Source organism: Acomys minous (genome assembly GCF_964271855.1).
Source record: "Acomys minous genome assembly, chromosome: 9".
In the NCBI taxonomy this organism is placed as follows: domain Eukaryota; kingdom Metazoa; phylum Chordata; class Mammalia; order Rodentia; family Muridae; genus Acomys; species Acomys minous.
Window position 1 is genome coordinate 37,147,310 of NC_140490.1, and position 16,542 is coordinate 37,163,851.

The window sequence follows — 16,542 nt, forward strand, 5'->3', positions numbered from 1 at the left end:
TGTTAGCGTTATAGGTATGAGTTCTCACACCTGGCTCATAGACAGCATTTGTTAAGGACTGTATTCATTTGGACAAGTAAAAAAATTTGATTACTGTGTGGGTGGTGTGTGAATGGTGTGTGAGGAGTGCAGGCATGTGTACGTAGAGGTCAGAGGACAACTTTTGGGAATGGTTTTTCTCTTTTAAGAGTTGTATAAAAATTAGGTGAGTGTGTTGGTACACTTCATTAGTCCCAACACTTGGGAGGCAAGTCAACCTCTGTGAGATCTAGGCCATCCTGGTCTATATAACACAGTGAGATCTAGGCAAGCCAGAGCTACAGAGTGAAAGCATATCTTTAAAAAACAAAAAAGGAAAAGAATTCTATAAAAATCTCACTTGCCTTTCATCTTGTCATCTCTATGTCTCATTGCCTATTCTTGCTTAAATTAATTCTTTGTTATTTTTCTCTCTCCTATGATGTGATCAAAGTACATTTTAAGGTATCATATTTATTAAATAGAACTTTGTGAACTTTTATAGCCATTTAGAAGACCAAAGAAACAGTTTGTAGGGTTTTTTGTTCTTTTTTTTAGTTTTTTTTTTTTTTTAAGATTTATTTATTATGTATACACTGCTCTGCTTGCATGTACACCTGTATGCCAGAAGAGGGCATCAGATCACATCATTGATGGTTGTGAGCCACCATGTGGTTGCTGGGAATCAAACTCAGGACTTCTGAAGTGCTCCTAACCTCTGAGCCATCTCTCTAGCCCCAAAGAAACAATTTTACAAACAAAATTAAGTTATGTTGCACTGAGTTTTTCTTCCTCTCCAGGTGTGTATTTGTAAACTTAAACCCAGGGCTTTGTGTGGTGCTAGGCATTTACTGTATTACTAATCTACATCGTCATTCCTGTCTGTCTGTTTATCTTCTGGTCTTTCTGTCTTCCTTCTTTCCTTCCTTTCTTTCTTTTTATTATTTGAGACAGTCTCATATGATAGTCCAGACTTGCTAGGAACTTCCTCAATGTTCTAGTTTTTCCTAGAACTTGGAGTGATCTTCTGTCTCAGTCTCCCAAGAGTTGGGATTACAGGTGTGAGTCACCATGTCTGGCTTATGGGTCCTTGATTCTTCTTGTTTTGGAGACAGGATTTCATGTAGCCCAGCTTGGCCTCCAACCTTGCTATTTAGCTAAGGATGGCCTTTTGTTATAGTTGTTTGTTCAGTTGGTGGTTTGTTTTTTGAGACAGGTTTTATCTGTATAACAGCGCTGGCTGTCCTGAACTCACTTTGTAAACTAGGCTGGCCTTGAACTCACAGAGATCTGTCTGCCTCTGTCTCCTGTTCTTGAACTTCTGATCTTTCTTCCTCTACCTCCCAGTGCTGAGATTATAGGATTATGTCAACCACACCCAGTTTTATTCTGGAAATCAAACTGAGGGCTTTATGCATGCTGGGCAGGCACTCTACTAATTGAGTCACATTCCTAGAGTGCTCACTGTGGTTCTTGAAAGAAGACAGTACTTTATCCCTTGAGTGTATCTAGATATAGATATAGATACACACACACACACACACACACACACACACACACACATATATTTGGGTGGGTATTTTATTATTTGCTGGGATTAAAGGTAAGATGTGCACCACTATACCTGTCTACACATACTTGACTTTTAAACAGTATGAGTGTGTATATACATATTTAATTCAAAATTGTCTCCTCACATTTAAAAAATTACATTTATTTGTGTGTGTGGGTGTGTGTGTGGGTGTGAGAGAGAGAGAGAGAGAGAGAGAGAGAGAGAGAGAGAGAGAGAGAGAGAGAGAATGAATGTATAGGTTAGAGAACAACTTGCAGAAATCAGTTGTCATCTTCTACCAAGTAGGTCCCAGGCATTGAACTCACATCATCAGGCTTAGTAGCAGGCTCCTTTACCCACTAAGCCATCTCCTTGCAACCCATTTTTAAAAGATTAGGTACAGGAGCTAGTAGAGAACAAGATAAACTCAGTTCTGCTTCATGTCCAGCCTGTGGGCTACAAAGGGCCTCTCTCTTACACATGTCCACTGCCTGTCTATAGCTTACCTTTAGCAGTGTCCCATGACCCTGGCATCTCTGGGATCCAGGGGTTCCATTACAATTTAGGCTTTGCTGTCACAGCTTTGCCTGTTGGCCTCTCGGGGATTCCCTTGCAGAGACTCCTATGTTGCTACACATTGACTGGCCGACTGGCCTCAGTGGATTTCTAAATCTTGGTACAAGCCTCTATGACCTCCTTGGATAATGCTACTGAGGTGTAGCCTGGCTCCTTTGTTATCAGAGTTATGTTCACCTGGTGTGCTGACCCCGGTGAGACATTTCCTGTGTGGTTGTTTTTAGAAGGAAACCCCTTCAACTGCGACCTCAGTTGAGGCTCTCTTCTTTCAAATGAATTTTCATTCTGACAAGATGGAGCCTTTCTTAGGTAGAATCTTGCCATCAAGGCAGCTTTCCTCTTGTCCCGGTGCACTGTTTTTAATGATGCTAATCTCTGTTAGCCACCTTGTCTATAGCTTTCAACTCACTTCGTTCCCTGCCAAACAGTACATTTTTCCAACAAATGTATACCCTGCTTGTTGCTTTCGCTCTCTGTAGGTCTGGATATGAGTAGTGAGCGGTACCTGTGCCATAGCCCGAATGCTGCCTGGTTCACTTGGACAGAGTGCAGCCTGAGTCTTTGTTGGCCTGTAACAGTTCCCGTCAGAGTCCCTGCTTCCCTCTGAGCCTCATGAACTGGGTCTCTGCTTCTTTAGAATACATTTCTCTTGGCATTCTGGTCTCCCAAACTGCTGCCAGAATGGCCCATTGAGCTCTACATTACAGCATTCTAGGGCTCTTCAATCGTAGTTTTCCAGACTCTTTCATAGTCCTCCAGCAAACCAGGTCATGTGATGAGGCTCATCATAGCAAAGGCCCCACTTCTTAGTACCAGTTATTTTCTATTAGTTTTCTTGTGGCTGTGACCAAAGTACCTGCAATAGCAGCCTAAAGAGAGGAGGGTTCATTTGGGCTAAAGGTTTGAGGGCACAGTCCGTCCTGACAGGGCAGCCATGATAGTGGGAGCATGAGGCTGTTGGGCATGTTGCACCTCAGCCCTAAGACAGGTAGGTGAATGCTGGTGTTGCAAGTGCTTTCTCATCAATGTTCCCATGGGGTGGTACAGTTCACAGTTGGAGTTTTGATGGTAATTAACTCTCATGGAGTCACACTGATGTGCCCCTCTATTTTCTACCTGTCTCAAAAAGACTCTAGAAAAGTTGAATTAAAAGGATAAGAAAGCCTTACACGGTGTTTTCAGGCCGTCACCGTGACCTTTACACTGTGCTGTATGTCGTGTTCGTGAGGACTTGCTGAGCTCTGTGCTTCTTCCCTTCCAGTGTGCTCTGGCTGCTGATCAGGTGGTGTTCACACAGAAGGAGCTGGAGCTGGAGGAACTGAGGAGTCAAGTGCAGCTGATGGCGCAGGAGAGCAAAGGACATGCTGTGTCTTTGAAGGAAGCGCAGAAAGTGAATAGATTGCAGGTAGGGCTCAGTGCACGACGTTCTGCTAATGCAGCACCCAGCGGAATGGACGGGCATCTCACACCATAGACTGGTGCTTTATAAAAGGTGCATTTCAGGTGGATAGCTGTGGACATTGCAACAGAGAGAACTCCTTCTTCTTTTACCCCTAAATATTTTTTAGCTTTTAAGGCAGGGTTTCTCTGTGTAGCCCTGGTTGTCCTGGAACTCACTCTGTAGACCAGGCTGGCCTCAAACTTAGGGAGATCTGCCCGTCTCTGCCTCCCAAGTGCTGGTATTAAAGGTATGCACCACCACCACCCGCCCCTGGGAAATTTTAAACTTGTATAAGTTATGATATTATCCTTTTATACTACATGAGTGATTTGCCCCTTCATTTTAGTTAAGTCTTTCAAATTCTCTATCTTGGAATTCTTATGAGTAACAGATATGCCTGCATATTTAAAATTTTTTGCCCAAGACCAAGTATGGTAGCCTGTCTCTTTAGTTGCAGTACTCAGGAGGGCAGGTAAGTGATCTCTGTAAGTTAGAGAGGCCAGCCTGGTCTACATAGGGAGTTCTAGGCCAGCCAGGACTACACAGTGAGACCCTGTCTCAAAAAAAAAACAACTTGCAACTAGTGCTCTGAAATACTCCCCCTGTTTTTTTGTTTTTGTTTGTTTTTTGAGACAGGATTTCTCTGTGTAACCTTGGCTGTCCTGGACTCTCTTTGTAGACCAGGCTGGCCTTGAACTCACAGAGATCCACCTGCCTCTGCCTCCTGAGTGCTGGGATTAAAGGCATGCGCCACCATGCCTGGCTTTTGTCTTTGTTTTTTTAAAATAAGCCCTTTTAAAAATAATTTTTGTATAGCAGAGACAGAGGTCTAGAATATCCAATTTCCTGAGTACAATTTGTTGAAAATATTATCCTTTCTGCAGTGTATATTTTTACTGTCTGTCTTAGGGAAGTCAGGGCAGGAACTCAAAGACAGGGCAGGAACCTGGAGGCAGGAGCTGATGCAGAGGCCATGGAGGGTGCTGCTTACTGGCTTGCTCCTCACGGCTTGCGCAGCCTGCTTGCTTACAGAACCCAGAACCACCAGCCCAGGGGTGGCCCCACCGCAATCAGTGCATCCTCCCTCATCAGTTGCTAGTTAAGAAGATGCCTGACAGCTGGGTCTTATAAAGGCGTTTTCTCAGCTGAGGTTCTCTCCTTTCAGATAACTCTAGTTTGTGTGAAGGTGACAAAAGGCTAGCCAGTACCCTGTCTTTGTCAAAACTCAGTGGTTTGTAAATACCCTGGCTGTAAGTGCTCTGTCCTTTGTTCTGTGTAACTTATTCTATGGCTTAAATAATTGTCTGTTCTGTGTTTTCGTACGTGCAGTATGCTGTTTGGGTTGAGGTCGGGTTCTTAATGTCCCTGTGCTCAGAGTTACTTTGGTTGTTCAGTCTTTGTCATCATATGCAGATTTCAGTATTGCTCTCCCAGCTTTGTAAAGAGTAGCACTCTATTGGCATAGGAGCTGCATTGAGTCTGTAGACGCTGGAGTGCGGTGTCCTTCCAGTCCACAGACATGGGAGGTCCTTTGGGTTTTCCCTTTAGTTTCTTTCATTGGGTCTTATCATTTTCATAGTAAGGTTATTCACTTTTTTTTTTTTTTGGTTATTCGATTTTTGGTGATACTTAATTTTTTTGTGGCTACGATGAATGAGATTATTTTCTTCACTTTTTCCAGGAATTGTATTATTGGTATTTAAAAGCTCTACTAGTTCTTATGTGTTGATTTATGTTTTGCAACCTAGATGAATTCATTTATCATTTTAAACAAGTAAACAAGTTTTTTGGTGGAATGTTTGTTTAAAAAAATCATAAGGGCGGAGAGGTAGCCCAGCCACTAACGGTTAGGCTCACAACCAAAGATATAAAAATAAGCTCATATTGGGGCTGGAGTGATAGCTCAGCAGTTAAGAGTACTTACTACTCTCACAGAGGTCCTGGGTTTGGTTCCAAGCGCCAGAATCAGGCAACTTCCTGTAACTCTTGTTCTAGGGGGCCTGACCCCCTCCTAGCCTCCTCAGGCAGTACGTAAACTCATACAAGCAAACATATATACACAGGAATCTTTAAAAGATATGGTATCTTCAAACAGGAATAATTTGTTCTCCCCTTTTCTTCTTTTTTAAACCTATATTTAAATTTTTATAATTATACGTGTATAAAATGTATTGTGTCCATATTCAATGTCTATCACCCTCTTACCCCTTTTCCACTTTTCCTGACACCTTCCTTCTCAACCAACCTCCTTCCTATACATACTCTGTGTGTGTGTGTGTGTGTGTGCATGCACACGTGCGTCTGTTTGTAGTTTTAACATGATGCAAGATCCAGAGTACGGCCTGTTATCCGGGATGTTCCTGGGCCTTGGAGAGGGTGATGATAAGGATGCCGTGATTAGGGCTGGGCACTCAGCACTTTGACAGTTGTGAGTCTCCCATTGAGTGTCACCTTCTGTAAAAAGAAGCTGACGCTTAGAAGGTAGTTTGTCTGTTTACCAAGCCTCAGCAGTATGTTCTCTCCTAAAGCCTTTGGCCTCCCTAGCCATAGGCTGTTGAAGTTTACAATATTAAGTACGAGTTCTTTCCTGTGGAGTGGGCCTCAAGTCCAGTTGCAAATCAGATGGTTAACCCTGAAACATATTTGCCCGGAAGGTCAGATTGTAGCACAAAGGGTTCACAGCCTGGAGAGACTGTCAATGACTTCTCTCCCCTCACAACATATATAGCACCTTGTGAGAGTTGGGCCACAGGCTGGAGCGTCCGGTTCAGTTCTAGCTGTATTTCTCTGTGCTCTGTAACCAAAGTGTGGTGCCTTCAGCATTAAATTCCTACCTAGTTTTGGTGAGTAACCAAGAACAGCAGCAATGAGTGGTCTTGTGGTGATCCCTTGCATGGGCATAACTCACAGGGAGAAGAAAATTCAGTGTGTGCACAGGGAGATTAGCTTACAAATAAGCTGTGGCCTCTGGGCCAGTATTACCAGCTCTCCATTCAAGCTCTTTTTTGTTTTGTTTTGTTTTGTTTTGTTTTGAAACAGGGTTTCTCTGTGTAGCCTTGGCTGTCCTGGACTCGCTCAGTAGACCAGACTGGCCTCGAACTCACAGAGATCTGCCTGCCTCTGCCTCTGCCTTCCTGAGTGCTGGCATTACAGGTGTGTACCACTGCACCCGGCTCATTCAAGCTTAAGTTTTTAATTTAGTTTTAGTTAGCTTATATAATAAGTTTTCATACATTCTTGGTTTTGGTTGGTGCTTTCTCCAGCCTTCCCTTTTCTCTGTCTCTGTACCTTCACCCCTGTTTCAGTCTTTTAACCTTAATATTCTTCCTCCTACTTTATAACAGGTGATTTTGCTCTTTTATACCCCCTTGAAGAGCTTGCCTTCTCCTCCACCTGTAATGGATCATTTCTTGCTACCTGGCCTGTGCCAGGTTTTCATTCCAACTGAAACATATATATCTAAAGGTTCTGAAGTTAGGATCCACATATAAGAATGTCTGGGTTACCCCAGTCAATATAATCTTTTCCAGTCACTTCCATTTTCCTGAAAAAATTCACTTTTCCTTTCAGTTAATGGTGTATATGCACCACATTTCCATTATCCATTCATCAGCTAATGGGCATGTATGTGACTGTTTCCTAGGCATCACAGACAGAGCAGCAGTGAACATGGTATCTAAGTGTCTTTGTCATACCTGTAGAGAATACGTTAATAAACACTCAGAAGAGCTGGGCCATATGGAAGTTCTACTATAACTTTCTGAGGTACTTCCACCCTGAGACTCTCAACAGTAAGAGCTGCCCTTTCCCCACATTCTTGCCACCATTTGTTGTCCTTTTATTTTTTGAAGATTTATTTGTTTATACCTCCACCCATGTGTGAATGTGTGTGCTGATGTGCACTTTGGAGGCCAGAGGATAACTTAACAGAGTTGGTTCTCTCCTTTCACAGTGTGTCCTGGGGATCAAACTCCAGCCATTAGGCTTGGCAGCAAACAATCTCAACTTGCTAAAGTGTCTTGCCATCACTTTTTTTTTTAAGCCATTCTGTCTAGGGTAAAATAGTGTCTCAAAGTAGTTTTAGTTTTCACTTTAGTTTTAAAGTGATGCTAAATACTTTAAAATTTGATTACCCATTTGTATTTCTTCTTTTGAGAACTCTCTGCTCAATCCACAGCCCTGCTTTTAAGTAACGTTCATTTTAGCTTCTTGGTGTATTCTGGATCCCACTTCTCTGTCAGATACATAGCTGGCAAAGACTTTCCCCATTCTGTAGCTACCTCTCTACTTGGTCAACAGTTCCTTAGCTATACAGGGTGTTTTAGGTTCATGAGAACCATTTCCCGACTACTGTATTTCTTGAGCAACTGGAGTCTAATTTAGGAAGTCCTTATCTGTGCCTGTATCTTGTAGTACACATCCTACTTTTTCTTGTGGTAGCTTCAGTGTTTGCAAGTTTTACATTAAGGTCTTTGATCCATTGGGAGTTGGTTTTTGTGGAGGGTGAGAATCTAATTTCATTATTCTACATGTAGGTACTTAGTTTTTCCAAAATCATTTGTTGAAGGGGCTGGTTTTGCAACAGTGTTTGTTTGGTTTTAGTATCTTTGTTCGTGGGTCACTGACCATGGCATACTTGGGAGTCAGAAATAGGTTGATTTCTGTGAGTTTGAGACCAGCCTGGTCTACATACTGAGTTCTAGGCTGGCCAGGGATATACATAGAGAAACTTGGTGTCAAAAGAAAAATGATCAGGTGGATGAAGTTGTGTTGACTTAAATTTAGGTCCCCTGTCTTTTCCACTGGCTTGGCTTCTGGTGCCACATTGTTGTGTGTTACTGTGACTCTGTTTCATAGCTTTGAAACCAGGCATAGTAATACTTAACCATGTATGTATTCTTTTTGCTCAGAATTTCTTTGACTCTCTAGGTTTTTTTGTGGTCTCATACAAATTTTAAGACTTTTTCTTTTTCTGTGATGGATGTCACTGAGGTTTTGATTGTGATTGCATTGAGTCTGTAGATTGTTTTTGGTAAGATGGCCATTTTTACAACATTGATCATTCCAACCCATGGCAGGGGAAGTCTTTCCGTCTTTTACTGTCTTCCTTGGTTTGTTTCTTCAGACCTTAGGGTTTCACTGTAGAAGTCTTTCACACTTTGAGGTAGATTTATTCCAAGCGGGAAAGTTTCTCTGATTCTCTGATTTCATCTTAGTATTACCTGTCATATAATATACAGGAAACCTAATGATTTTTATATTAGTTGTGTCACTCACTTGGCTGAGAGAGTGTTAGCTCTGGTTTTCTGGTGTACAGCACCTGCCAGTGAGGATACTTTAGCTTTTTTTTTTTTTTTTTTTGAGATGGTACCCTTTTGTAGCCCTAGTGGGCCTGAAACATGATTTGTAGGACAGCCTGGCCTTACTCTCTCAGAGGTCTGCCTCCTGAGTCTGGGCTCCTTTCCTATTTGTGTACATTTCATTTGCTTTTCTTGTCTTGGTACTCTAGCTAAGACTTTAAATAGCATACTGGATGAGAGTGGAGAAGGTAGAGTTGCTTGTTTTGCTCCAAGTTTTACATGAAATACTTAAGAGATTTTCTCCACTTACCATAACGTTAGCTGAGACATCCTCCCCTTGTCCCTAATCTCCCTAGGGTTTTTATCATGAAAGGATGTTGGATTTTCTCAAAGTTCACCCTGCATCTATTGAGATGATCATGCGACTTCTGACCTTGAGGTCAGTTTATGTTATGAACTACATTTATTGCTTTAACATCTGTTGAACCCTCCCTGCATTGCTGGAATGAAGCCAACTTGGTCATGGTAGATGTTCCTTTTCTGTGTTCTTGGATTGTTTCCCAATATTTTATTGAGTGTTTTTGTGTCTATATTCATCAAGGAAATTGGTTATAATATTTTTTATAAAAAGATTCATTTTTAAGTATGTGGGGAGGTTATCTGTCTGCCTCTACTGGGATTAACGGCACAGGCTACCATGCCTGGAAAAAATAAACATTTTTTGATCTGTGATCACATTCACTTATTTATATTGTTTACTTTTTTCCAATAATTTTGGAAGGTTTTTATTCTTTGAGACAGGACCTTCTAGATAGCCCTAACTGCTCTAGAATGTACTATGTAGACTAGGCTAGTTTGGAACTCAGAGATCTACTTGCCTCTGCCTTCTGAGTCCTGGCATTACAGATGTGACCCACACACCTTGCTAGATTTATTTTTTGCTTATTTATTTATTTATTTATTTTGGTTTTTCAAGACAGGGTTTCTCTGTGTAGCCCTGGCTGTTCTAGGCTCATTGTGTAGACCAGGCTGGCCTGAAACTCACAAAGATCCACCTGTCTCTGCCTCCTGAGTCCTGGGATTAAAGGCGTGTGCCACCACGCCCTGTGCTAGATTTATTCTTAAGTGCTTTTGAAAAGTGTAGCTGTCAGTGCTACGTGTGGAACTAGGTTGTTTTTCATACAGTCATATATACCCAGCAACCTGATACCTGGTTTCATGAGTGCTAGGTAAGCCCTCTATACATTTGTGTATGGATCCCAGCTTTCTCTATTCCTCCTTCCACTTCTTCTCTCTGTGTGTATGCATGTGTGCATGTGTGTGCATGTGTGTGTGTGTGTATGTGTGTGTGTGCATATGTGTGTGTGTACTTGTGTGTGTGTGTCCACCACACCTAGCAGTCCTCTGTTGTGGTGGGTTTTGAGAGTGGGCCTCACGTAGCCTAGACTGGCCTCACACTCATTACATAGTTAAGGATGACCTTGAACTCCTGTTTCTACCTCCCAAGTACTGGTGTTACAGGCATGAGTGCTATGCCCAGTTGTGTGATGCTGGCATGGGACCTAGGGCTTTGCACATGCTGGGGGAGCTCTGTCACCTGAGCCACATCACCAGCCTTGGCTGATACATTATTTGCATACTTTTTGTGTTGTTGTTGTTTTTAAGACAGTGTTTCACTGTGAAGCTCTGGCTGACTTGAAATTTGCTATGTAGAACAGGCTGGCCTCAGGCTCACAGAGCTACAGCTACCACTGCCTCGGAATTCTGGGACTAAAGATGTGGCACCACTGGTGCACTATGTTTATAAGACAAATATTGAAGTTAGCTATTTCTACATGGGCCATGCTTTGAACCCAAACCACCTACAGACCAGAGACACACTCCTGTACACAGTTCTTTCTGCTTTTGAGTTCCAAATCCTCTCTTCCCCAGCACTGCCAGTTCAGTGGCTCCTGCTCTTTGGGCTTTGGGCTTCCTTTGCCACTTAAAGTTTCACTTTGCTGAATTTACCATTTTCTGTCTCCTTTGCTGTAATATCCTATGTATAATACTTTCTGTGCCTTTTAGCTTTGTCTGGTACATCTTGTATTTCAGCTAGAAAGTTCAAACTTGTATAAAAACAGCTAATTAAGCAAACAGAATCACCGTGTCAAATTATCCAATCTTAGATAATGGGGCATTTATTTTTTGAGGGTTTTTTTTTCTCCTCTTTCTGCATACTATTCACTAAGTTTTCTGTGGGTTAGGGATATAGCTCAGTGGTGGGCCCTTGCCTAGTGTGCACGAGGCCCTGGGCCTGATGCCAGTACTGAAGAAGAAAACCATTCTTAGCTCCTAGAGCAGTCCTAGTTGCTTCTGGATACCAGCGTGAAGGATGAGGTGCCATGTAGGTCGTTGTGACTTTGGACGCTGTAACTTAGTGTTCATTCATGATTACATATGTACTGAGGCTCTCTGTTTCTCAAACATCCCTCTTCTACAAAGAATGAAAAGATCATAGAACAGCAACTTCTTGTGGATCAACTGAGTGAAGAATTAGCAAAACTTAACTTGTCAATGACATCTTCAGTTAAACAAAGTTGTGGAGATGGGCCTGATGCCAGGATGGCTGTAAAGAGACCTCACACGGTGCCATTCGATAGTCACTGGGGACGCTATGTCTGTATCTCATCAAGACAGGATTTCAAGAAGGTGAGTCAAACACTAGCCTCACTCCTTTTGAGATCTCAAAGTTACTTATAATACCAAAGTGCTTGTAAAATCTTAGTTCTTTTCCTTTTGGTTTTATGGACACTTATGTATGTACATTTCCTTTTAAGCATTTTAAAGATGAAAATTATGAAATAAGAGAATTTATGAACAAGTTTAGAGGGAATATTGAAGGAAACAGCTGACCTGCTGCTGCATTTTCAGACAGACTAAGTTTGTTGGTGTTACAGTATTGTCCCTGTAACTTCTCAGAATGAAGTGTGGTCAGGCAGTGTTGCTGTTTATCTAATTTGTCTGTGTAATTGTGTTCAAAATGAAACTTTGTGTCATTTTGCACTATCAAGTTGACAGTCAAAATGGCATAGACATCACATGAAACATAGTTTTAATTTTTATTTGTAAGTTTGTAGGTAGCAAATTTATGTCTATGTAGATTTATCTTTTTCCATTTTTATTTTATGTGTATAGATGTGTTGCCTATGTATGTGTATGTGCATCATATGCTTTCCTGGTATTGTGTTGGCTGGAAGAAGGCACCAGATATTCTGGAACTGGAGTTCAGGTGTGAGCTGCCATGCAGGTGTGGGAACCACATCTAGGTCCTCTTTAAGAGCAGCCTGTTCTCTAACCACTATATATCTCTCCAGCCCCAGAGTAGATTGATGTGGAGTAAATCAAAGTTTACTATGAAAAAGACCTAATTGTCAGATTGAGTTTTCGTGTCTACTTACTGATTTTATGAATGAAAATAATCTGTTTCAGATCTATGCAGTAAGTTAGTCAAAAGAATGAAAAATAGGTAAAGCAGCAAGGTGTAGGTAGGGATAGACTGTGTCACACAGGTTTAGGTGTGACTAAACTTAAGTGAGCGCTGGTTCTTTAGAGTAAGCACAGGGACTCTGCTGGGTGTCCAGAGTTTATGAGAGTGCTGACTTGACAGTGCTGTCCCACTGTCCCTCACTGTACATCCGCAGTGCCTGTTATGTCCCAGGCTCAGGTGACAGTGCCCAGCATAGCAGTGCCCCACTGTACCTCACTGTACATCCACAGTGCCTGCTACGTCCCACACTTAGGCAACAGTGCCCAGCATGGTACTGCCCCACTACCCTCACTGTACATCCATGGTACCTCTGCCTGTTACACCCAGGCATAGGTGCTTCAGGGTCAGTAAGACAAATGCTATCCTTGCCTGTAGCTTTTCAGGTTTAAATGCTCAGGCCTTATATTTTAAACCATCGTAATTATTATTTCATCTTACTTTGGGAAGCTACTGACATTTTCTTTATGGTTGAATATGTAGTTATTTTCCATTGACCACCATAGTAGAACATTAGGCTTTTGCGTCACTGTGACCGAATACCTAAGAAAGGAGGAAAGCTCTACTCTGGGTTACGGGTTGAGTCCCTGACGGCTTGTCTTCCTGCTTCACCAGGCCCTTTGTGAGGCAGCGTCTCACAGCCAAGGGAGCATGTGGCAGGGACACTTTACTGCCTCAATGGTTGTGGGACAGAGAGAAGGGAACGATAGGGAAGAGCCAGGGTGCCCTCTCCCTGTGCCTCAGTCCTCAGCACTGGGAGGTCACTTCGGAAACTTTATTCCCTGCCCACTTCATTGTTGACACTCCCACTAGGTGACCAACTGTAGGAACACAGAAATCAGATGTAAGGATCAGGGCCAAGCATACACTTTTGGAATGAGGCATATGAGGGCTCTACTGCCATCTAATTTAATTCTTAAGTTTTCATTTTTCTTTGAAATTTTCATACATGAATATAACATCCATCTCTTTCTCTCCCTCTCAAACTACCCACAGGACCCCTGTCACATCTTCCTTTCAACAGCATGTCCTTTTATTTTGTTTTGGTTTGGTTTGTTTATTTGTTTTGGTTTTTGGTTTTTCAAGACAGGGTTTTTCTGTGTAGCCTTGCTGTCCTTAACTCACTCTGTAGACCAAGCTAACCTCGAACTCACAGAGGTCTGTCGGCCTCAACTTTCACAAGTGCTGGGATTACAGGCGTGTGCTTGCATGTCCTTCTTTTATAATTATTTATAAACCTCTCAGTGGCCACATCCCCCCCCCTTTTTTAACTTCATAAAATATACTTTTATTTCATATGGTATCAATTGCAATATCTGCTTTTTTGGGCAAAATCAAAATAAGCACCAAATAATGTTATCCTGTTTGATTCTTTTTAAATTTTGTTTCACTTCTGGTTCTAGAACCCAGAGCGTTGGAGATGCTAGGCAAGCCCTCTGTAACTGAGTTCAGCCAAGCCTGTGATTCTTTGGGATGGATTTATTTTTTTAATACTTTTATTTTATTACACATGTATAAAACAAACTAAATACAGCAGGGAGAACCATGTGACAATCATGAGAGTAATGAGTTCTATACATGTTACATTCATAGTGAGTTGGCCATCTGCATTCGACCCGTTTGATGTGTCTTTCCTGTCTTGTTGGGCCAAAATTTCTGAATAAGATTCAATATCTATCCTATCTCAACTCTCACTCCCTTCTCCTGGCATTCATTATCTGCCATCAGCTCCTCAGCTAGAGGTAACTACTTGAACGCCTGAGATACATACATCCTACTAGACATTACAGTTTTAATAGCTTATGCAGTGACTCACCCTAACACATCGAATGTCTCCTTAAGAGTTCATTATTTACTTTCTTTTTGAAAAGTCATCCTCTTGTTTCCTTATTGAGAGGTGATGGACAAGGAAATATTTGGAAATAGAATCTAGAACAACAGTATAAAAGCAGTTTTTACTCTGTTATGTTTTCAGGGTCATTCTAGAGCATTTAAAATATATTTTCAATAGAAACATTATAATACTGAAGATTCCTAGCTGACCCATAAAGTTTAGTTATTGTATAATTACATGGGGCCATTAATTAACAATGTCTCTCCTCTGCATGTATCAAGGATGGGTGGAGCCCCACACTCCCCGAGAGCTTTGCTCTGGGCAGCTGAGTTCCGTGCCCTTTGCTGGGGACCACATGCTCTGCAAGGAGTGAGGGTGTTTTCATGCTTCTCTAGGACTTTCCTTTTGATTACTGTTCTCCACAACACCATCACTGAAAATAGAAAAGAAAGGTAGCGTAGTATCTGGAAGAAACTGTGTCTGCGAAGTGTAATAGTTCTGTGGAGTTAGTTTTGACATTTTATAGGGAGCGTAATTTCAGTGACTGGTTACGTAGGAGTACTTACCTATATCCCCTCATAAACTCTGTGAGTGCTAGGATAAAAGTCAGCATTGAAGAGTCACCTCTTTTGTTGTTGGGTGGGGATCACTTGCAAGGTCTACTCAGGTCCTATGCACTCTCTGGATCAAGTATTCGCTGGGTTCCGAACACGAAGTCAGATGCTAATGGGTCACTTAGAAGAGCAAGATGAAGTTCTCCACTGCCAGTTTTCCGACAACAGTGATGACGAGGAGTTGGAGGGCCAGGAGAAACCCAGAATCCGGTATGTTGCACAGAGACCCGTTTGGTAAGCATTACTGTAACTGTTGGTGGGTTTTCCATTCAATAAGGAGTTTCTGCTGAATCTACTGCCATCTTAATTTATTAAGAAAATAGTGTTTTGTACAGAAGTCAATTTTTTTGTATTTTAAATTTTTTTATTTACTTCATTTTCTGTGTCTAAGTGTTTTGCCCCCTTGTATCTCTTTGAACCACCTACCTACCTGGTATCTGAGGAGACTTCAGATTGTCTGGGCCTGAGTTACAGATGATTTTTAGTGGCCATGTAGGTGCTGGGAATTGAACCTGGGTCCTCTGTAAGAGCAAAAGTGCTCTTAACTACTGAGCCACTAGACTTAAGCTTTCAAAGAGTTAGTTTGGTTGGTTGATTTTGTTTTCTGTATTCTGCCACAGTGGCTACAAACGTTGGATCCAAGGTGGAGGTAATCTCATTAATTTAAAGATTTGTAAAATCTGCTTGTTCCATACAATTACTATTTTAAAACATTCTATTACCTTTTGGAGGAAATGCTAACAAGGAAGTTGTCTTTAATCTTAACCTTCTAAAAATATTCTCTTTCAGATCTAGAAGTCAGTCATGGGTCAAAAAGCCAGGCTCTGCTTGCTCTCTTGTTGAACTGAGTGATCCTCAGGATGAAGCACAGAGGTCCTATCTGGGGAATGGAGGTAGGTGTCCTTCTCCGACGATGCAGATGTAGGGTTGGTTTTTCAGTGGTCATTTAGGAAGCACCCAGCTCCTCTCAAAGCCAGAAGTGTGCAGAAGAGCTTCCTCAGGTGGTGGAGCTGACGTCATAGTCTCAGTTCTACCTGTAGTGTTCCAGTGTATTTATTCCTTAACAATCCTTTTGTTTGGGTTTTGGTTTTTCTAGACAGGGTTTCTCTGTGTAGCCCTGGCTGTTCCGGAACTTGCTCTGTAGACCAGGGTGACCTCGAACTCACATATCCACCTGCCTCTGCCTCCCAAGTGTTGGGACCAAAGGTGTGTGCCACAGCCCAGTTTTCTTTAATACTTTTAAAACCTGGGTGTGCTTATATATTCCTGCTGTCTCAGCACCCTGGCCCCTACAGCAAGAGGATTAAGAGTCTGAAGTAACCCTGGATTGCTCAAAGAGCCCCTGACTCAAAAAAAGAAACAAAGAAAGGCTTCTCCCAGTCAGCTCTAGCTAGCTGGAGACCTAAACTTTGAGGACAGAAGTTTAGATGCAGACTTACTCCACTTGTGCTGCTCTGCTGATTACCCTGCAGTGCACTGTGGGAGGTCTGCTAGGGGCCTGTCCACTGTGCATTCTGTCATCAGTGCTCCACCTTGAAGCCTAATTAGTGCTCATAATGTTTTAGAACAAATTGATAGGAATTTTTATTAAAAAGAGTCTTGTGAGATATATGTATGACAGTAATAATCAAAGACAAAGAAGCCATGGATTTGAGAAGCAGTGGTGGGGCATGGGAGGGGT

At 42.0% G+C, this 16,542-nt stretch overlaps 1 protein-coding gene across 1 annotated transcript in view; it reads left to right on the forward strand.

Moving 5' to 3' along the window:
• KIF27 (kinesin family member 27) overlaps nt 1-16,542 on the forward strand; it is a gene marked incomplete at its 3' end in the record, with an annotated part of 75,616 nt that overhangs the window by 12,853 nt on the left and 46,221 nt on the right. Inside the window, exons 5-8 of the mRNA XM_084794540.1 lie at nt 3,408-3,551; nt 11,372-11,578; nt 14,905-15,071; nt 15,651-15,754. Of these exons, the coding sequence (XP_084650666.1) occupies nt 3,408-3,551; nt 11,372-11,578; nt 14,905-15,071; nt 15,651-15,754 (622 nt within the window). The remainder of the gene's footprint in view (nt 1-3,407; nt 3,552-11,371; nt 11,579-14,904; nt 15,072-15,650; nt 15,755-16,542) is intronic.